Source organism: Eschrichtius robustus, chromosome 2 (genome assembly GCF_028021215.1).
Source record: "Eschrichtius robustus isolate mEscRob2 chromosome 2, mEscRob2.pri, whole genome shotgun sequence".
NCBI lineage: Eukaryota > Metazoa > Chordata > Mammalia > Artiodactyla > Eschrichtiidae > Eschrichtius > Eschrichtius robustus.
In genome coordinates this window covers 177761361-177783878 of record NC_090825.1, presented here as the reverse complement: position 1 = coordinate 177783878, position 22518 = coordinate 177761361, and the positions used below count along the sequence as shown (strand labels likewise).

General features: G+C 61.5%; 2 protein-coding genes across 2 annotated transcripts; both read right to left on the bottom strand.

Moving 5' to 3' along the window:
• Positions 1 to 1599: 1599 nt before the first annotated feature.
• On the bottom strand, positions 1600 to 20491 carry SCAMP4 (secretory carrier membrane protein 4). The gene is made up of 7 exons (XM_068537343.1): positions 20447 to 20491; positions 13850 to 13898; positions 12442 to 12570; positions 11996 to 12152; positions 9844 to 9945; positions 4945 to 5062; positions 1600 to 3257 (listed from the first exon to the last, which is right to left on the bottom strand). Exons 2-7 carry the CDS (start codon positions 13854 to 13856, stop codon positions 3078 to 3080), a joined length of 693 nt encoding a protein of 230 aa, XP_068393444.1. The 5' UTR covers positions 13857 to 13898; positions 20447 to 20491; the 3' UTR covers positions 1600 to 3077.
• Positions 15378 to 17063, bottom strand: ADAT3 (adenosine deaminase tRNA specific 3). The gene has a single exon (XM_068537342.1). The coding sequence runs from the start codon at positions 16692 to 16694 to the stop codon at positions 15642 to 15644; it is 1053 nt and encodes a 350-aa protein (XP_068393443.1). The 5' UTR covers positions 16695 to 17063; the 3' UTR covers positions 15378 to 15641.
• Positions 20492 to 22518: the final 2027 nt, after the last annotated feature.

Sequence of the window (22518 nt, the reverse complement as noted above, 5' to 3'; positions counted from 1 at the left end):
CCACGGGCGTCTCCAGGTGCCCTGCCCCCACCCTCACCTGCGCCCCTTCCCCCATGAACGATGCTCTCGTCCATCCCAGGGACCCATCCCCAGAGCCAAGCCCCTTGGTGCAGGCTCGGTTCTCTTTCCCTGGACGGGCTGAGCGGTGGCCCGGAACCCGTGAGCTTACTTGGAAACAGGGTCTTTTCAGATGTACTAAAGGTAAGGATCCAGCTGAGATCATGCTGGACGTGGGGTGGGCCCCAAATCCAAAGATTGTTTCCTCGTAAGAGACAGAAGAGAAGGCTGTGAGGACAGAGGCAGAGCCTGGAGCGCCCTGAGGGTGGGAGAGGCAGGAAGGACCCTCCCCTGGAGTCTGGAGGGAGCGCGGTCCGGCCACACCTGGATCCAGAACCGGGAGTGATGAATCCTTCGTTTAGGTCCCAGGTCAGTGGTCCCGTCACGGCCGCCCCAGCAGACGGCCCCCTTCTTGACCTGGCTTTGGTCCCCTCACCTCCAGCCTGTCCTGTGTCCCCCACGTCACCTCTGAGCCGAGGACGCAGATGCCCTTCCCCAGACCCGCATCCACCGTCCGGCGTCCGCCTGACCCGTGTCCCCCACGCCGACAGGCGAGCCCTACAGCGCGGCGCTCACGGCCTCCTTGCCTGCTCACCTCCCTGATATTCGCGGGGCGCCCGCGACCCAGCACCGCAGACTGCGCAGCTCACACACGTGTATCCCCTCAGCTCAGCAGGGCAGAGCCCGAGATCCGGGGTCCCAGGCTGGCTCCTGCCGAGGGACCACCTGCCCACCTCCGCCCCCGCTCTCCCCCGTCTTCCGGGGGTCCCCGCAACCCTGGGCTCGGAGCGGCCTCACCCCGCCTCTGCCTCCGCCTTCACACGGCCCCTCCCCGTGTGTGTCCAAACGGCCCCCTCTTAAGGACACCAGTCCTGCTGCGTTAGGACCACCTGTTCCCATGTGACCTCCCCTTAGCTAACTACTCCCGCAAAGACCCCGTTCCCACACAGGTCCCACTCTGAGGTGCCGGGTCAGGACTTCACGTGAACTTGGGGGGATGCGAGGAAACCCACGCCACTTGCTCTGGGTTCCGTCTGCCTCCCTCTCTGGGTTCCGTCTGCCTCCCTCTCTTCGTTTCCTTCCCCTGGTGTCCGTGGGGTAACAGACCCACCGCCGCTCTCCCGTGTCCACGCAGGGTGTCCACTCCACCACCAGGGCCCCCCGTGAGCCGGGCTGGGGCCCCTGCAGACCCGCACCGCTCCTATCCCAGCCACTTCAGCCCTCGTGTCTCCTTCACAGCAAGTGGCGCTGGTGTCTCACTTTCTGCAAATTTTTTCAGATGAAAGCTGTTGAGCATGAAGAAAATATGACTGAAAGCAAGAACACGAAGGGACATGGCTTGCGGGCGAGGCTGCCGGCTCCTCCGCGGTGGGTGGGGCAGGCTCCCAGGCAGGGGCGGCCGGCAGCGTGGACGGGACTCGGCCCAGCGCACAGCCTGGTCCTGGTTTATCCTGCCGAGGCCGTGGGCGCTGGGATCCAGGGGAGGAAGGCCCCGGAGGTGATACCACGTGGCGCCAGAAACAGCCCCTGCAGAGGCTCCTCTGATGCAGAAAGAATGTCTTTATTTCCTGGATATTCTCACGTAACAAAAACCACAACGCACAGCGAGGAGCGGGGTGGGGGTGGGTGCTGTGGGCGATCCCGGGCTGGCTGACGCCTGCTCATCGCCCGTCACTGGCGGCGCCCCGCTCACGCAAGACTCGGCCCCACGGGGAGCGCGGCGCACGCCTCCGTCACGGGAGGTGGCCTTGGGGACGCGACGGGACCCAGGTTTCCCATCTCAGGGACCCATCAGGGTCCCAGACCCGGGCGCTTTCTCGCGGCCGCCTTCGGGCACCGCAGGGCGGTCAGCACGAGTAGCCAAGCAAGCAGGCGGGGGCGTCGGGGGCGGCCCAGCTGGTGCGACAGGAAGGGTGTCCTGCCCCGAGGGCCGGGCGGCTAGGAGCTGAGGGGCAGCGTCCGGGGCGCCCGGGAGCCTGGACGGGGGCCCGTCCACTCACACAGGTGCAGGCTGCTTGTCTGGGAAGGAGCTGGAAGGACTGCAGGGCAGAGCGAAGGGGCGGGTTCAGATTCCTAATAAGGCACAGACTTGTCACTCTCCTCTGTCCCCTCGGGGACTCCAACTCCTGTCCCCGCGGCCCGGGGAGGGCTGCATGGATGGCAGCCCACGAGCCTCGGGCCCAGCGCTCGGCCTGGGGCGCGCGCTCCGCGGAGATGCGTCTGGTTTCCCGTCTGCTTCCATCGGGGACTGACCGGCGGCTCCCCTCCCCCGCAGAGTGAGTTGGTCCCAGGTTTCAGATCTGACGAGGTCCTGCCTGAGGGTCTCAACTCTAAGACCCCTCCGGGGGGGATGAGAGCGTCTCGGAATGAGCGTGGCCATGGGCAGGGGGACTGGAGGCAAGCTGCCAATGGACAGATGGACAGCCAGCCAGCCAGCCAGACGGGGTGAAGCTCAGATCGTGGCACTGAGGCGGCGAGTCCACAAGAGGACAAACATATGGAGGACCCGGCTACCGTCGAGCCCCTCCGTCTCCCACCAGGGACCGGAACCTGGTGCTGGGAAGGCCTCCCTCTTTCCCTCTTACTGGAAGCTGGGTCAAGGGCGACCACCCGGATGGAGGCCGGGAAGGGTGGACGCAGGCTGGGGCCCTTCTCCGCGTCAGCAGCTCTGGAAAGGGGGCAGCCGGCCCACCTCTGACCTGCAAGGCCCGGGTCAGCCCCCCGAGACCCCAAGGGGAGAGGGTGTGGCTGCAGCACAGTGGACATCACGGTGACTAAACGCATTCAGGACCACAGTGGGTGTCCTTCTGCTGGACAGCGGCGGCCGGACAGCTTCTGGGCAGAGCTCGCAGGGCGCCCTGCTCTCGGGAGTGAGGTGAATGCGGGGACGGGTCCCCGAGAGCCCCCGGGTCTGCCGTCCCGGCTGGCGGAGGGGCCTCACCAAACCCAGGGCGGCGGGAGTGGATGGCGAGGGGCAGGTGGGCCGGGGGAGGGTGGGCAGCGGGGCCGCCGGGCTCCCCCTAAGGCCACTGGCTGCCGCTGGCCGGGTAGCTGGGCACGGTGGGGTACTCGGGCAGGCTGTTCCCCGAGAAGTTGTTGTACTGGGCCTCCCGGGATGGCGGATTCCGCCAGGCGCCTGTGCTCCACTCCGTCTGCGCCTTCTGGAAGCTCCCGCCAGCCCCGCGGTAGATGCTGTGCACCTGCGGGGGTGGAAGAAAGGACAGTGGAGGGACCCACTTGGGTTCGAGGCGGGGCTTTTCTTAAACGGATGACAAACTGCGGGAACTTTAGAAAACGCGCAGAAGCCGAGACGGGGGCTCTGAAGGCCGTGCCTGCGCTGTGACCACTGCCTGCCCGTCCGAGGGTCTCCGCCACCCCAGCAAAAAGGGGCTCGTCCAGGACAGGTCTGTGGCCTGGCGACCACCCGGTGACTCACCCCCCGGGGCACATCAGGCCCCAGGCCCCTGTGTTGCCAAGGGCATCTCTGCAATGACTTCCTCAGCAGAGACCTCTGGGGACGGACCACTGCCTCCTCCCCACCGTCCAGGAAGGCTGGGCCCCTCGGACACGGGGCTGGGCTATTTCTGGAAGTCCCGGCAAATCCACTAACTGAGAAGATGGCGTTTGTTTTAACTTGAGGCTCTTGAGCAGCGAAGCTGACGCTTTTGTCCTTTGTCTTTCTCCTGTGCAATGGCCTCCCGGCGAACCCCCAAACCGGGGCGGTGCTGGGGACCCCGACGGGGCAGCTCTGCTCTGGAGGACTCGCTCAGCTCGGAACCCCTCCCGTCTGCTGCTGAGATGTTCCTGGTGGAACCGCAGCTGTCCCTGCGTGGCCTTCGTCCCAGCATGTCCCCAAGCCTCCTGGGGCCTGCTTTCTGCTGGTTCCTCCTGCCCCCTTTGGGTCATCCATAGAGTCAGGGGACTTCAGGGGCAAACACGGAGAAGCAGGCACCCCTCTGTCCTTCCAGATGACCCAGGGCTCCGACGGAACAGTGCAGGCCTCAAAACCTGACAAAACAGCTGAGATCCCACGGCACGGAGGCTGGAAGGGACTCAAAACCCAGCTTTCAGGGACTTCCCCAGCGGTCCAGTGGTCAGGACTCCGCATTTTCACTGCCAAGGGTGAGGGTTCGATCCCCGGTTGGGGAGCTAAGATCCCACAAGCCCCATGGCATGGGGAAAAAAAAAAAAAAGTCGTGGGTAGGGCTGGCTTCCCTGAGCATTGGTACTGGGCACACAGGAGGGGCACGGCCGAGAGGGTCACCTCCGGGAAGGCCAGGCGGACGCACCGTCAGCCTTGTCACCCGTCGGTTTCCACATGGCCCCAGGACAACCCTCGTGCAGCCGATGCTCCCAGACTATAGGGCTCACGTTCCCGCTGGAAGCCTCCAAACGCCTGGAGTGGGGCTGTCCAGGGAGAGCCCGTACGGTGGAGCTGGTCGGCGCCAGCCCCTCACGGCCTGAGCGCTCAGGAGGAGGTGGGTGCGATGGACACACGGAATTTTTAGTTTTAGTTAACTTTACTCAATTTGGATTTAACTGTAAACAGCGATTAGTGGCCGGTGGTGGCTTAAGTGGCAGTGTGGACCACCCTCTGGGACACGCGTGCTAGGGGCTCTGGCAGGCAGTGGTCACCATCGGCCACAGGGCGCTGTCTCCCTGAGTCCCTCCTCCCTGGAAGGCCATGTGGGCGGGAAGGCAGGGCCCTGGCCTGAGCAGTCGAGGGTCCGGACCACGGAGGGTGTGCCCTGCTGACAGCGCTCACTTCACCTCCCGACGCTCGGTCTCCCGCTCCCGAAACAGGGTAAGATGAGCCCCCGGGGCTGGGAGGTCAGGACACAGGATGCAAGAGAGGAAGCGGGATGTCTCGGGACCTAGAGGAGTTACCTTCATGATCGTGATGGCCATCATGGTGGCCGACATGGAGAACATGATGGCCGGAAGCAGCATGACCACGGCGGCCCCGACACTGGTCTGGAAGAACCCGATCGCAGCCAGCCAACCACTGCAAGGGGCGAGAGGGCGTGTGGGAGCCAGCATGACCGCCAGACAAGGGCCCACCATCCCTCATATGTAAAGAGCTCCAATAAATCAACAAGAAAAAGGTAAGTGACCGACAGAGAAAATGGGCAATTCGCAAGGAGCAACAAACTTAGGAAGCGATGCTCGAACCCACCAACAACGACGTGCAAGTTAGAAGAAGTCTCGTTCTCACACCATTGTCCCGGCAAACATCGTGAGGGAATGAAGAAACAAACACTACCTTGTCAGTGTGGGGTGCACCCTCCCTGGAGGGCAATGGGGTGTGACCTAGAACAAGACTTAAGCGCTCATTCCTTTTCCCCCAACTATTTCACTTGTAAAAATTTATGCCACGGCCATTGTTTGTAAGAAGAAAAAGCTGAGGGTAACCTGTAAACGCCCACTGGCTGGGAACGACTGGAACATCAGTTTACTAAGGAGACAGCAAAACAAGAGAAAGCTGGTGGTCCCTGGGTGCGTCCCGAGTCCACACGCGGAAGAACACCCATCTGGTCTCTGGGAGGGAGAGGCAGGAAATAGGGTGTTTTTGAGAATGTTTCTTCTTAGCAAGTAATGACACCGCATAGTTCGAAGATTCAGGAAATTTTTAAGAATACACAATAGACAGTCTCTCTCCTGCCGACCCCCTCCCCAGCCCAGAGGGAACCGGTGTAGCTCATCTACTATGTATCCTTCCTGAGAGAGTTTATAAGATGTAGGCAACCCGCTGCAGGCACACATGAACAGGCCTCGCCCCTCTGTGAAACCAGGAGGGACGTCCTTGTGTACAAACAAGGACAGCAGAACACGCTGCTTTGCACTTTGAGGGGTATGAGCACAGCCGGGCGGCTGCGGGGCTCAGGTGGGTAGACAGGCAGCTAGGGCTGGGCCAGTGGGGGGCTGGATGCTGTCTGTGGGCTCCTGGGAGGGGAGGAGGGGCTGGCTCTGCTGAGGGAGGGGCCACTTTGGGGACCAATGATCTCACATCGGATCTGGGGCCATGAATCCTGGCCACTGGGGACGGTGGGGCTGTAGGATGGGGACCTGCTCCACGGCCCAGCCTCCCAGAGGAACCGGCAGCCGGAGCTTCCAGAGAACAATCTCACCAACAGCCCAGGGTGACCCACTCAGGACAGTGGGTGATAAACCGGCCTCGACCAGCTACGCACAGACGTGCAGAGCCTGCTGCACCCACCAGGCGGGGCAGCCAAGGCAAGCGGCAGTGGGGGGAGGGCACGGAGGATGACAGGCCTGGAGACAAGGCGGCGGGGACACGAGGGTGCCAGGTGCTCCCCCAAGGCCACTCGGCCAGGAGCTCGAGGGGGCAGAGCCAGGGAGATGGGGACAGAAGGTGCAAAAGGACAGCACAGGGATGCAGCCTGCAAAAGCTATGGGAGGGCCTGGCAGCTCCTCAGATGGCTAAATAGTTACTGCGTCGCCCAGCAATTCCACAACCAGGTGGAAGAGAAACAAGGACACACATTCACACGGATTACCTGTAGAAACTGCATAGCAGAACGACGAGCAATAACAGACAGGCACAGACAACCCAAGCGTCCACCCATGTGTCCGTGAACGGACACACATACCGTGTCCCTCCACACACGGGAGCATCACGCAGCCACGAAAAGGGGTGAAGCCCCGACACTCGCTGCAACGTGGACGGACCCTGAGAACACGATGCTCAGTGAGAGAAGCCAGACACAGAAGGACACACAGTGTGTGATTCCATTGATGGGAAGTGTTCAGAACAGGCAGGTCCACAGACACAGAGAGTGGATGCGTGGTTGTCGGGCTGGGGAGGGGGTGGGGGTGACTGCTGATGGGGACGGGCTTCTTTTTGGGGTGATGGAATGTTCTGGAATTGGATAGAGGTGATGAACCTCTATCCTTGTAAATACACTGAAAACCACTGAATCGTGCGCTTAAAAGGCTGCCTTTCTGGCTGTGAAGGCACCTGGATAAAGCCCCTACCGTGGAGACTACAGACGGTCGAGCTCCCGGATCAGAGAGGTGTGCACACCTCACCTGGAGTCTGACGTGAACCAACCGCAAAGGCCAAATGTTAACAACCCACAGGGATCCCCGAGGGGAAAGACCTGTCACGGAAACGCTGTGGAAACCCGTGACACCTGCAGGTGGGTAAGAGCACTGCACCCGCCACGTCTGGTCGTCTGGTCGAGGAGAGGACGTCAGACGTGGGAGGGGAGTTGGCTGAGTGGTGGGCGGCGTGCTCTGCCCCGGGTCCGTGAACCTCTAAGGAGCCCCACGTGAGGAGGTCACGAGAGGGCAAGAAAGACACGTCTGAGCATCTGAGGTGCTGGGGTCACTGTTGGTTTCTTGGTGCAAAGCAGCATCGCGGCCTTTTATGTATAAGATGTCTCAGAGGTTTTAAAAGTCCATCTCCTGCACGGACTCACAGGGAAGCGTCTGGGGTGGGCAGGAAGGGACAGACCTGCGGGCCTGGGACTGGCTGGGAGCCGGTGCCCCCAGAAGGCATCCCCAAGGCTCCACACGCTGACCCCAGGGTGGTCCACTCGCTCCCTGGAGGTGACCTGCGGGACTGCGGCCACCTGGGCAGGAGGGTGAGACCCCAGGAACAGGGAGACCCCAGCCAGCCAGGAGGAGACCCCCGGAGTGGGCAGACCCCGGGCGGGGAGGCTCAGCAGCGGGGCAGACCCCAGGCTGGCCCATCAGGGTGAACGCAGACGGGCAGAGCTGCAGCTCCTCGGCCCCAGCCCCAGCACTGAGCCCCGAGGAGGCCCCCGGGCCAGGCGCCATCTACTCCACCACATCTGCGGAGCCCGGGGGTACCCGCACGGGACCAGAGCCAGGACAGCTGCCCACACTGGCAGGAAGGGGAGGGCCTTGGGTACCAGGTACCGAGCCTAACCCTGACCCTAACCCCTGCCCCCATCCACGCCCGTCCCCCTGTCTGCAGACTAGGAAGTCAGGAGACTCCTTCAAGGGGAGCAAATGAGCCAGCCCTTGGGAGGTGCCCAGGCCAGCCTGCACACCCAGGAGCACCGTCACTGTCACTGTCACCGTTGCTATTACTACCCCCCTCCCCCTCCCCACGACTTCCCAGACAAGGGCAACATCTCGGGGCAGCCCCTGCGCGAGGTGAGGTCACCGGCTGGGGAGGCCCCCACGGGAGGTGGGAAGGTCGGCTCCGATGTTCCCTTTCTGCAGACTGGGCCCCAAGGAAGGTGTGCACCCTGCCCGTCCGCGCAGAAACCACGGCAATGGGGGGCCAGGCAGAAGGCGGCTGGGTGCCGGCGTGAGGCTGCGTCTGGAACCGGACCTCGGGGGCTCCCTGTCCCAACACCGCCTGTGCAAACGTGGGATCCACCCGGGCACCTACTCTCCTGCTGCATCTGGGGTCTCAGCCATGCCTGGGGGTCGCCCAGTGAATCCCTGCACCTGGGGTGGTCCTGGGGACCCCAGACCCGCATCTGGGAAGGCATCGGCCAAGAGGAGGCCCAGCATTCAGGGTCTGCTCACCACGCGGGGAGGGAGCGATGTCAGGAACCCGGAGAGACGCACCCTGGAAATGACGCTGGGTGACAGGCTCCATGCTGCGGAGGGGTGAAGGCCCGGCAGCAAATGGACACCGAGAGGCCGTGCAACCTCAGCGGGGCCTCAAGAACAAAAGGAGTGCGCACAGCTCACCACTGCCAAGGGCACGTGGCGGCCGTCCCCGCGGACACGGCAGAGTGACGGGGACAGACACCTTGAAGGCAATGGCGACAGGCACCCCCCACCCAGGAGCCAGAAGATCCACCAGAGGGCGTGACCCAGAGGACTCCCCGCCGCTCACACGGGCAAGGTCCTGACACGCCGAGAAATTGTACCAAGAGATGTGGGGACACGCCCGGCGGCACATGAGGCAGGAAGAGCAACCACCCAGTGCCACCTCCGGGCACTGCCTGCCGCAGACGGACCCGCTGCCCCGACAGTGCCACGTCCTGCTCCAGGGCCCCGAGGATGTGGCACCTTAGGTGGCAAAAGGGACTTTCCAGGTGGGATTAAGTTAAAGCCCCTGAGACGGGGATGACCCTGGATTCCCCGGGGGGTCTAGTGTCATCCCAGGGTCCCTATAAGAGGAAAGTGGGAGGGTCAGAGGCAGAGAGAGACGGGAGATGCGGCACTGCTGGATACGATAGAGATACGAGGATAGAGGACGGGGCCGCGAGCCAGGGAGGCGGCGCCTCTAGAAGCTGGAAAAGGCGGGAACCGATGCTCCCCTGGAGCCTCCGGAAGGACCAGCCCTGCCCACTCACAGGTTAAGTGAGTTCTGACCTCCAGAAGGTGACATAAGTTTCTTTCATTTCAAGTCACTAAATCTGGAGTAATTTGTTACAGTAGCCACAGAAACCTCATATGATACCCCAAAAGCAAACAAATGGAAAATGGCTCACCCCCTAGATGGTAGGCCTAGGCACAGGTGGCCGCTCAGGGCAGGCCCTCGAGCTGCTCTCCCACCCCCCAGACACACCATGGACCACGCCTCCCAGGTCCTCCTGGGGCCGGGTGACCACGCACGACGCGGCAGAAGGCGGGCGGATCTGCCGCACCCAGCCCCCTGAGCCGGCACCTCCCTGGAGGGTTGACAAGAGCAAGGAGCAAACGTCAGGCCTCTCCCAGCTGTCGGAGTTTTGGGGTCCTCGTCACAGAGCTTGGCCTGCACTAACGGTATGAGCAAGTGACTCGTGGCCCCAGAGCTGACCCCGCTTGTCGCGGGCTCTCAGGGGCCCTGCTTACCACGCGCCCCATCCCGAGAGGCCGACAGCCTGGATGATGGTCAGGACAAACTGGGCTCCGAAGATGAAGAAAAACGCCATGAAATTGAAGGAGCTGTCAGATCTGGAGAGAAGAAAAACAGCCATTACTGAGGCCAGAGAGGAAGAGGCAGAGGCTGCAGGAGTGGGACAGCCCCTCCCCTGCAGTTCCCATCAGGAGGGGCCCAGCGCTGCCCTTCCCAGAGGACATCACCCAGACACACTCCTCCTGGGAAGGGAAGTTAAGAGCCTCCTGCGTCCTAAGGACATGCCCGCACCCGCGTGGCCCGAGGGAGGTTCATCGTGGATTTGAGGTGCTCTGCATGCTGGACCCATGCCTGCTGCCCCGGACAAGGGAGGCTGCACGGGGCTCACCCAGGCCACTTCTGGCTAATGAAAGGAGGGCAGGCGCCGGGGAACCCACAGCAGAGGAAGGGCGGGAGAGGCAAGGATGCTCGTGTAGCTCAGGGCTGCTCCCAGGCAGTCCCCGAAGCCCTCGGGGGTCCCCATTCCTGCGCACAGTCGCACCAGCCAGCCTGGGGCCTCAAGCAACGGGCCCCTTTTGCTTCAGCACATGTGAGCGGGTTTCTGGTTCTTGCCTCCAAGAGGGCACCAGGGGCCCTGTATGACTCCCACTGAGTCTTGGATTCAGGGACCTTCCAGGGGCAAACATGGCACACACCTGAGTAGGAGGGGGCTGGCTGGGGGCAAACATTCACAGAGCAAGATTCACAGCACCCAAAAGGTGGCAATAACTCAAACGCCCATCAACGGATGATGGATAAACAACTGTGGGTGGACTTCCCTGGTGGCGCAGTGGTTAAGAATCCGCCTGCCGGGCTTCCCTGGTGGCACAGTGGTTGGGGGTCTGCCTGCCAGTGCAGGGGACGCGGGTTCAAGCCCTGGTCTGGGAGGATCCCACATGCCGCGGAGCAGCTGAGCCCGTGAGCCACAACTGCTGAGCTTGCGCGTCTGGAGTCTGTGCTCCGCAACAAGAGAGGCCGCGATAGTGAGAGGTCCGCGCACCGCGATGAAGAGTGGCCCCCGCTTGCCGCAACTGGAGAGGGTCCTCGCACAGAAACGAAGACCCAACACAGCCAATAAATAAATAAATAAATAAATAAAGTGAAATTCCTTTAAAAAAAAAGAATCCGCCTGCCAAGACGCGGGTTTGAGCCCTGGTCCAGGAAGATCCCACATGCCGCAGAGCAACAAAGCCCATGCGCCACAACTACTGAGCCTGCGCTCTAGAGCCCGTGAGCCACAACTACTGAGCCCTTGTGCCGCAACTACTGAAGCCCATGTGCCTAGAGCCCGTGCTCAGCAACAGGAGAAGCCACCGTGATGAGAAGCCCGCGCACTGCAACAAAGAGTAGCCCCTGCTCTCTGCAACTAGAGAAAGCCTGCACACAGCAACGAAGACCCAACACAGCCCAAAAAATACCCACGATATTATTTTTTAAAAAAAAACAAAAAAAACCTGTTGTTCCTCCACACATGGGAGCACCACTCAGCCACGAAAAGGGGTGAAGCCCTGACACTTGCTACAACGTGGATGGACCCTGAGAACGCGATGCTCAGTGAGAGAAGCCAGACACAGAAGGACACACAGGGTGTGATTCCACTGACGGGAAACGTCCAGAACAGGCAGATCCACAGACACAGAGAGCAGGTTCATGGTTGTCAGGGGCTGGGGAGGGGGATGGGGGGATGCTAATGGGCACGAGGTTTCTCTTTGGGGTGACGGAATGTTCTGGAATTAGACAGTGGTGATGGTTGTACAACCTTGTGAAGATACTAGAAACACTGAACTGTTAAGCAGGTGAGCTGGATAATATGTAAAACGTTATCTCAATAAAATTAAGAAAAATGAACAAAACAGGCAACAGCTGGTTTTGGCCCGTGGGCCGCTGTCTGCAGAGCCGATATAAAGTGCCATCCCAACTGGACAAGAGGAAGGGGTGGCGCTCACTCCTGGGCCCGGCGGCAGATGCAGAACAGGATGCAGCCCACGCGGGGCTGGGCACAGAGGGGAGCACACACGGTGAGGTATCCTGTTCCCCTCGGTTTGGGGTTGTCAGCACCAGACACTCCCCGAGGGCCCCTGGAGGGTGCGGGCTGCCCGCCCCACTCACCGGAAGGCCTTGTATGCGGGCCGGAACCAGCACACGTAGCTGCAGGGGGAGAACAGCAGCAGCCAGACCAGGGCCAGGCCGAAGTTGGCTCCCGAGCCACCGGCGATCCACCAGGCCAGGCAGGCGACGAGGTTGACGCCCAGGGTGGTGCAGTAGACTGGGGGGAGGGGGCGAGGGGGGAGAGAGGGGCTGAGCCGGGACACCCCCCACCCTGGACTGAGGCTCCCATGAGTGCAGGGACCGCGAGGCCAGAGAAGGGTCCAGGGGGCCCAGCCCCCCACCTGCTCCATGCACACCGAACAGGAGCTCATCAGAAAGGAGCTTTATTACCAAACCTTCAGGCTCTCACCGCCCGGGCACAGGGTGGCCTCCTAGCCTGTCCCTGTCCTGGGCTTGGGTCTCTGGGTGGTGCAGGTGGCCCTCCCATTCCTGCCCTGTCCACTCACACAGCCACAGGCGGTAGATCCTCTTCACCAGGACCTGGTGCTCGATAGGGATCTCGTCAGAGAAGTTCTGGTAGAAGCAGGGCTTCAGGGGGATGAACTTGGGCAGCGGGGGGAAGTTGTTCTCCTTTCCTGCAGGGACAGAGGGGCCAGAACAAAACCCACACTGCAATCAGCTCGTGGCGGCCCCAAAGATGCGCCCATCTGGTCCCAGGACCTGTGGACATGTCACCCCACGGGGCAGAGGGCACTTTGCAGGTGGGACTAAGTTAAGGCCCCTGAGACGGGGAGGACCCTGGATTCCCCGGGGGGCCCAGCGTCATCACAGGGTCCTTATAAGAGGGAGGCGGGAGGGTCAGAGGCAGAGCGAGACGGGAGATGCTGCGCTGCTGGCTGTGAGGATGCAGGAGGGGCCGCGAGCCAGGGATGCGGCGCCTCTAGAAGCTGGAAGAGGCGGGAACCGCTGCTCCCCTGGAGCCTCCGGAAGGACCCGCCCTGCCCACGCCTGGATTTAGCCCCGTGAGACCCCAGTCGGACTCCCGACCTTAGGACTGTCAGAGAACAAATTTTATTTAAATCACTGAGTTTGTGGTGATTTCTCAGAAGTCACAGGAACACACACAGACTCGATGGCGGGGCCCACGTGCCATTCACACCTTTGACTCCAGGGAAGGTTCTGGCACTCGGGACATATGAACTTCCCGGGGCGGCTGTAACAAACGACCACAGACTGGGGGGCTTAACACAACAGAGATTTATCCATCTCCATTCTGGACACCAGATGACTGAAATTCAGGTATGACAGGGCCGCGCTCCCTCCACACGCTCCAGGGGTGGGTCCTTCCTGCCCTTTCCAGCTTCTGGGGGTGTCCTGGGCTTGTGGACCCGTCCCTCCAGTGTCCGCCCCCATCTTCCCTGGCTTCTGTGTGTCTGTGCCCACATTTCCTCCACACGCTCCAGGGGAGGGTCCTTCCTGCCCTTTCCAGCTTCTGGGGGTGTCCTGGGCTTGTGGACCCGTCCCTCCAGTGTCCGCCCCCATCTTCCCTGGCTTCTGCGTGTCTGTGCCCACATTTCCTCCTTCTTAGGACATCTGCCATGAGACATCAGGGCCACCCTATGCCACTGGGACCTCAAATTAAGTCACATCTGCAATAGGGTCCTGTTCCAGGGTCCTGGGGTCCGGACTTCATGGTTTTCAACACGAAACTTTTCCGGTCTTGCGTGTCCCCCCGCGCAGGGGCCGTGCTCATCTCTGTATGGCTCCATTTTAGCGCACGTGCTGCCGTGTCAGGCACTGCACGGGCCTCAAGGGGGACGTGATCCTGCCCGCAGCACAGCGTCCAGCACCCGAGCGCTTCCCAGAGGGGTGGAGAAGCCGGAACCCTCGCTGCGCGACGTGGCCAGGACTCACCTGACATTTCCGCTGTGAAGACAGGGCAGGGGTGGAAGCCTGCAGCCACCTGGAGGGGAGACAGTCACAGTCAGGGGGTCCCCATGGCTGCTGGGCGACCCCAACGCCAGCTGCAGACCCAGGGGGCCACCGCGGGCACCGTCCTAACCACCAAACCGTCCACAGGGGTATCTGGGCTCTTGGCCCAAAGGCTGGCCCAGCCCCGAACGTGCGATCCCAGTCACCACCTCACCTCAGAGCCCCCCGGGCAGCCTGGCACTTATGCGAGGGGAGGCATCAGGCCAGAGGATCCCGGCAACCCACCCCCACTGCCCTCCTGCCTCATCCCCCCCACCCCCCAAACTTCCCCTTTATCCACGGATGGCTCTGAGCACCTCCTATGGCCACAAAGAGTCTCTGAATCACCGATAAATGGGTCCATGCTCATTGCTGTGTGACTTCAGGCAAACCACACAACCTCTCTGGTCTGTGGTTTTTGCCCCTGTGAGCCTTCCAAGGCCAAGGACCCCACTGCAATCCAAGTAAAATGCCAGGGGACAGGCCCGGCACCCAGCGGCCCTGCCCAGAAGGAGCCCAGGAGCCAGTGTCACAGAACAGCCCCTCACAGGAGACACCACCAAGGCACGTAACTGAGCTGAATTCACCTGTTCCACGAGGGCCCTGTGGGCAGATGGTGCCATCTTCAGGAAATGCGCCAGGCAATGTGGCCACGCCTGGTGCCCACCTGGCCCTCACGGTACAGCTGGGCCTGCACTGCCCCCTGCGCCTGGCACCAGAGTGGGTGGGGGAGCCCTGCCTGGAGGTGGTCCAGGTGGGAAGGATCCAGTGACCGAGAGTTCCCTGGGTCCACCCCCCGGCCCCCTGCTCAGCGAGGGACCCACCGGGACCCTCAGCCCAGCCCGGCCCTGCCCTCCTGCCTGCAGGCCCCACTGTCTGTCCACTGCTCCGGCTCTGGCCGAGCCCCCCTGCCCTGTCCCCACGGGCTGGGCGCATCCCCGGGCTGGGGGCTGGAGCGGGGGCTCAGAGCAGGGATGTCTCAGGGCCCTGTGGCACCGTGTGGTCAGTCAACGCGTGTCTGCTGGATGGACAAACAGGCTGCTCCGAGCCCCACGCACACGGGTCCTAGAGCTAACCCGCCTTGGAAGAGCCCAACGGCCCCTCTGGGGACCCGGTGGGCACCTGCGAAGGACGGGAAATTGATGTGGTCAGCTGAGTCCAGGCTGGCGGGGCTTCTCCCCAGAGTCCAGCCACAGCCTTCCAGACTCCGGGGGCCCCACCCTGCCCATGCGTGGCTCAGAAGCTCGCCGCCCGCCCCCCCACCCCAGTACAAGCCCAGGTGTCGGCGGAAGCAGCCACCCCGACCGAGGGACCCTCGCTCTTCTGTCAACAGACAACGACCTGGTTTCTTTTTTTCTCTTGGCCGCACCGCGTGATACGTGGGATCTTATCGAACCTGCACCCCCTGCACTGGAAGCGCAGAGCCCTAACTACTGGACCGCCAGGGAAGTCCCAGACACCGACCTGGTTTTCAGTTGTTTATTTTCACACGTCAGAGCTGTTTCCTGACACCTGAGAAAAGGAGACACAATCCCGGTGGCCCCAGAAGCCCAGGTCTGAAGCTGCCTGGCTACTCGGCCCAGCTGGAGCCCCGCTATGCCCAAGCCTGGGGAAGAGCTCACCCAGACAGGCATGCACCCCACGCGCCGGCAGCAACGGCGCGAGTGTCCCCAAGCCGAGACGGGGCGGCAGCCTCCGGCAACATGAGGGAGGCCGAGGAAGGTCCGGGCCGGGCCTATGCGTCGGGGTCCAGCCGGCGGCACTGGGCCTCCAGCACGCCACAGAAGGCCTGGAAGCGGTGGTTGAGGTCCGGCTGGGCGTGGAGGCGGAAGCGGGTGCCCAGCGCGCCGTCCGGAGAGGGTGCCCCGTAGAAGACGCGCCGCACGCGGGAGTGGACCAGGGCCATGGCGCACATGGCGCAGGGCTCGCGGGTGACGTACAGGTCATAGCCGGTGCACACGTAGGGCAGGCCATCGGCGTCCTCGTCCAGCTTGCGCACGGAGCCCGCGCGGACGCCCGCGGGGGCGGTGGCTGGGGCGAAGGAGCAGGCGGGGTGGGGTGCGAGGTCATAGGCGCCGCAGCCCTGGCCCCGGGCCACCAGGTCGATGCACACCATGGTGGCGTGCAGCAGGGGGCCGGCAGCGCTGCTGCAGTCGTGGCCCGTGGCCAGCACGCGGCCCGAGGCCGGCTCCACCACCACCGCCCCCACGGCCCGCAGGCCCCGCGAGGCCGCCTGCTGCGCGGCCCACACGGCCCGCTCCATGTGGCTCTGCATCGCCGCCCGCTCCTGCGCCGAGAAGAGCTGCCCGGCCAGGGCTCGGGTCACCTGCCGGTCCTCGTGGAAGGTGGTGGGCCAGTGAGCGCGTGCCTCCTCGAACTGGCCCCGGGTCAGGGGCGGCCGCGCGGGCACGGGCACCAGGAAGGGCTGCCCCAAGCCGCGGGGGTCCACGGCCGGCGGCGGGAGGAGCTCGGCCAGTGATCGCGTGCCCGCGGCCGGCCCCGCCAGGCACAGCAGCATCTCCAGCGCGTGTGGGCAGCCGGGGCGGGGGCTGGGTCGCACCCTCTTGAGGTGAGGCTGTGCGGGCAGCGGGTGGACGGCTGACACCTCCTTGAGGAGGCGTGAGGTCTGGCGCTTGTCCAGGACCGGCGCGGCGTAGGCCAGCACCAGCTCCACAGCGCCAGACTGCTGCTCAGACAGGATCGGGAGGGCCTGCCACGCCGGCTCTCGCTCGGGGCTCCCGACCTTTGCGTCTCTGTGTGGCTCCGCGGCGCCCGGGGTGGGGTCCATCCTCGGCGGGGCTCCGACTGCGGGGACAGACACCGGACCAGGGCATCATCCTCAGCTGCGGGAGGCCTGCTGGGCCGGACGAGGGGTCGGTCCCAGGAGCGTGCCGAATCTGGAGGCTCGTCCAACCAAGCAAGACGCATCAGCGGTCGTGCTCTCACTCACGGCCTACTAACGCCTGCTTTGCACAGAGTTTAAACCGCCCTCGTCACGGTGTCTTTTTTCCCCCTTTTGTTTTGAGATGTCTCACGTTGGGAGAATGCACACCGGACCTCAGAGACTTAATACAAAAGAAAGAACGTAAACTGTCTCAGTTTTTTCTGTATTCTACAGATACCGAGGACCGTCTGCACTACACCGTTTTATATAAGGGCCTTGAGCATCCTCGGATTTTGTTATCCTTGGGGGTCCTGGAACCAGTTCCGCATGGATACCGGGGAATGACTGTGTTGGCTACGTGCTGAAGTGGGAATACTCTGCCTGTCTCAGGTTAAAGAAACGTACTACTAACGTTAGGTTCTCCTGTTTCTTCATACTTTTCAAAAACATGGCTTCTAAACGCTTCATCTCACATACATGCCCTGCATTACATTCCTACTGGTCAGGGCTGCCTTGGATGACGTTAGAGATGCACTACAGATGACCTTCGCGGGACCCCAGAGGATCTCGGTGCCATGCCCGCAGCGCCCTGCATCCTGGCGGCGTCTCGGAGTGGGCCAGCCCCTTCCGCCTCTCCCCCCGGACGAGGCTTTTGCTCCTGTGATGCGCCCCGGCTCACAGGCCCCCCAGAGGACACGGTAGGTCCTCGCCCACCACCGCCTGTCCGAAGCTCACGATACGAGCTCGGCAAACGCACAGGACCAGGGGTGCAGGTGGCAGCTCTGAGAAGCGGCCAGCGTGGACGGCCCCTCGGGCGCCCATGACGCCCGTGCCAGGCGGGGCCCTCAGGAGGGTCTGGAGCACTGGCTCTGAATCCGCTCCCGGCACACACCGTGCCCAGGATGCCAGGGCCCGCACAGCCTGCCCCAGGCCACAAAAGCTCCCATTGTCTCCCGGGCAAGACAGACACAGTCCCGTTTGTGTCTCCAAGAATGCAAGCTCTGTCTGATCAAAATAAATACAGGGGGCTGCCATTGGGACACTGCTGGCCGGGCTGCTGGCTCCCAGGGAGGATGCCTAAAAACCACAGCAGGCCACCATCCGCTCCTAGGTGTGTGTCCAGGAGAACTGAGACACACATCCACACAGGCACCTGCACATGCATGCTTGCAGCAGCGGGATTCACAGCAGCAAAAGGTGGACACAACCCAAATGTCCACAGAAAGATGGACAGATAAACACAACGTGGTCCCTCCACACACGGGAGCATCACTCAGCCATGAAAAGGAGTGAAGCCCTGACACTCGCTGCAACGTGGATGGACCCTGAGAACACGATGCTCAGTGAGAGAAGCCAGACACAGAAGGACCCAGAGCGTGTGATTCCACTGATGGGAAACGTCCAGGACAGGCAAATCCACAGACACAGAGAGTGGCTTCGTGGTTGTCAGGGGCTGGTGGAGGGGATGGGGAATGACTGCTGATGGGGACAGAGTTCCTGTTGGGGGGATGGAACGTTCTGGAATTAGACAGATATGATGATCACACAACATAGTAAATACACTAAAAAACACTCAAACATACACTTTAAGTGGGTGAACCACACAGTGTGTGAATCGTATCTTAGTAAAGCTGCTGCTCCTTGGGGGTGATGGGGGACATCTGGTGGTCGCCAGGGCAGCCGGCCCCAAACGAGGCCCAGCACCTCATGACCGCTGCTGGTGCTGGAACCACTGCACGTTCTCACACTGCCGTGAACAGGCTCCCCGACTCCTTCCCATGACCCGGGACAGAGACTATGGGGCTGTTCCCTTTCTAGAGGCCAAGGAACTTGCCTGGGGCCGCGTGGCTGGGAGGACAGAGCCAGGACCTGAGGCTGAGGCCAGGTGGCCAGGGACTCCCCGACTCTGCCTTCTGAGCCCCAGACGATGGGGGTCCTGAGCCCCTTCTACAGATGAGAAACAGGGTCCGCAGAGGGTGACCCGCCCAGCGACTTGCTTCATCGTCCCCGGGGACCTAAGCGCGCGCGCTCGGAGGCTGACCTGTTCCTCTTTTCGTCCTCGAAGCCCCGCATCCACCCTCAGCTCTGGGCGCCCCACTGCGCCCCACCCTCCCCGCTGTGCTCTTTGCTGCTCCCGCCAAGCTCAGGCCCTTCCCTGGGTGCGTCCACCTCCCTCTGCCTACAGCGAGGGCACCTCCTAAAGGTGCCTGTGCTCCAATGGGGCGGGCAGCCCCTTTCACAACTGTTTACATTTACGGTTGTAGGCACCGGCTGCCAAGCTCAGGGAGGGCTCAACTGCGTGGGGCAGGCCCTGGAGGGTCTGCGGAACCAGGGAGCCAGGACACCTAACAGCCAGTCCCCTCACTGGGTGCCCTGGAACTCCTGTGGTGCCCGCGGGCTGTGGGTCTGGGGTCCCAGGAGGCAACGGGGCTTATTCAGCAAGCTGAGTCAGGCTCTGAAGGTGACACCCAACCAGAAGAAGGGGCCTTATCTCACCCCTGGGTGTGTCCCGGCCCTGCCCGAAGCCCTCACCCAGCCCACATTTTCCTGGCTGAGACCTGATGTTACCCATCCTAACCCCACCCCCAGCTTCCCCCTCTGTGAAATGGGATCCACTGCCGCCATGCACGGCTGCCTGGGGCAGAAAGTGAGAAAATCCACAGGAGGCTCAGGGTCCCAGTGCCCTGTGACGGGCAGACTCCAGGAGGGCTCTTCGGAGGCGGTGACCCAGAGCTGGGCCTAGAAGGAGGGTGGGGAGCCCTGAACAGAAGGAACAGCCAGGGCTGGAGTCTCCAACGCTCACACCGCTCACACATTCCGGGTGGGCGCTGGTTTGAAATACGGTTTCCAGGACTCCGCCCCACAGAAGGGGAAGGGCCCCGAAATCTGCATTTCTGACAAGCTCCCCAACAGAGTGAGGTCTGCAGATAACATGCAGGACGCCTCGCTAAATTCGAATTCCAGATGAGCAGATAAATATTTAGCATAAGTGTTGTGTCCCATGCAATCACTGGGATATACGTATTCTAAAATATATATATGTATGTGTTGTTTACACAAAATTCCAATTTAAGGGGGCAACCTGCGTGTTTACTTGCAGAACCTGGCCACCCTATAAGTGGGCCTTCGTGCATGAAAATTCGAGAACCTCGTGCATGCGGGGTGTGGGAGAGACCCGAGGTCACAATTTTAAAAGGTCTTGAAAACTCACACTTTCCTTAAGTATCAGGAAGGATTATCAATGTTTAGGACGTACAGAAAGATTGGGGCCTTTCCCCCAAAGCGGGCGCGAAGCTGGTAAGTGGACAGTCCAGTGGACAGCCGGGAGGCAGAGGGCTGGCCGCGATGACCCCAGGGCAAGGCACGCCAGAAACAGCTGGGGCACGGGGTCTCCACGACGGACGGCAGGGGCGCACGCACGCGCAGAAGGGTGATGGCGCGGAGAGCTAGGTCCCGCGGCCCGGCAGCCCCGCGCGCACGCGCACACGCGCCGCTCCCCGCGCCCGCCCGAGGCGAGCACGAGCCCGGCTCAGTTTGCTTCTTAGCTCCCCGCGCGGCCGGCGGCCGCCGCAGCCGCGACCCCCGCCCCAGCTCCCGCTCGCCCTCCGCGGGAGCCTGGGACGCAAGAGCCCGAGACCCCGGGGCCGTGCGCTTACCTGAGGAGACGGGCGGAAGCGCTGCGCTTCACCAAGTCTTAGCAACCGGCCCGCCTGCCCCGCCTCCGCCACCGCCTGGCGCCGCGGGGCACGACGGGAGCGTAGTTCCAGGGGCGGAGTCAGCGCGAGGCGGAGGCGGAGCCGGGACTACAATCACCACAAGGCCGCGCGCGCGCGTGCCGCCTCACTCCGCCCCTTTCTTGAGCGCTGCTCCCGTGACCTGCAGGAGAGAGGGGTGAGCTCTGAGTCGAGGGTTCGAGACCCATCAGGGCGGCGGGAAAAGTCCGATCCTGGGGGCCCTTTGGGAAGTCAGCAGAGTGAAGAGACTGAGGCGGAGGGGCACACGCCACCCGCTGCAGTCACTCCCCGAGTCCAGTTTGCTGCTGCCACGTGGCACCGGAGAGCCTGTTCCCAGAGACCAGGATGCGGTCTGGTTCCAGTTCTGCTCTGGGGCCCCAGCCGACTCCGGCCTCACTTTCCCATCTCTACAGTAGGCGAAAGGGACCTCTTGACTCTCCCAGGCAAAACATGCTAATTTTTTAAACATGCTAATGAGCAAATCCGGTTATTCATTCTGGTTAAAGAGGATAAACCCAGAGGGTCTCAACCAGGGGCAATTTGTCCCCCCACTCCCAGGGGACACTGGGCGATGTCTGGGGACAGTTGTGGTTGTTACGCCTGGGGTTCCTCCTGGCATCAAAACCTGGGATGCTGCCAAACACCCCACAATGCATAGGACGGACGCCCCCAAAACAACCTCCCCAATTGTCCACAGTGCAGGGGGGGGTTGGAAGACCGTGGTTTAACCCCACTGCTAAGCAAGGAGAAAGATTTAGGTCTAGAAGGACCCTGAAGGGGGAAAATTTTCAATCTTTCCATTTTCTCCCTGCTCCCCTCCTGCAAGAACCAAGGAATCCCCTGCCAAGATCCGTTCAACGTCTACCCTTGGAAGGCGGTGGCTGGAGGGGAGAACCCACCTCCTGGGGTCCCCACCGCAGCCCAGCTCCTCAACCTTGCAGGACCCTGAGAGTCCAACCCCCTGTGTTTCTCCTCTTAATTTGCAAAGCATCTCCTGGTGTCCCAATCTATTCCTATGTGAAACAGCACTCCGGGAAACCATCCTGCTGGAAGCTAATCACTCTTTTCTTTTCTAAATACTCAGATTAATGTGTGCTTTAGTTTAACTTTTTTTTTTTTTTTAGAGCCATCTTTCCATCCCTGTATGTCCCACTTAAGCTAGCCAAGCTAGCCAAGAGTCCCTGTTTTGCTGATTTTTTTTTTTTTTTTAATTTGTGGCCCTGCCGCACAGCTTGTTGGATCTTAGTTCCCCAACCAGGGATTGAACCTGGGCCCTTGGCAGTAGTGAAAGCACGGAGTCCTAACCACTGAACCGCCAGGGAATTCCCTGCTGATTTTTTTTTTTTAATGCTCTTTAATTGGTATGTTGTTAAAAGCAATGCCTAGGGGGCCTCCCTGGTGGCGCAGTGGTTGAGAATCTGCCTGCCAATGCAGGGGACACGGGTTCGAGCCCTGGTCTGGGAAGATCCCACATGCCACGGAGCGACTAGGCCCGTGAGCCACAATTGCTGAGCCTGCGCGTCTGGAGCCTGTGCTCCGTCCGCAAGAAGAGAGGCCGCGATAGTGAGAGGCCCGCGCACCGCGATGAAGAGTGGCCCCCACTTGCCGCAACTAGAGAAAGCCCTCGCACAGAAACGAAGACCCAACACAGTCATAAATAAATAAATAAAATTAAAAAAAAAAAGCAATGCCTAGATTATTTGCATCTAAAAAATGAATCTCTTCAATGTATCTTTCTGCTTATTTTTAATTTCTCAAAATGCAAAAACACATACAGGTATGGATGTAAAATGGTGCAGCTGCTGTGCAAAACATTGTGGTGGTTCCTCAAAAAGTTAAACAAAAAATTACCCAAAAATCCAGCAATTCCACTTCTGGGTATATACAGAAGAGAGTGGAAAGCAGGGACTTGAATGGATACTTGTACACCCAAGTTCATAGCAGCATTATCCACAATAGACAAAGGGTGGAAACAACTCAAATATCTGTCATCA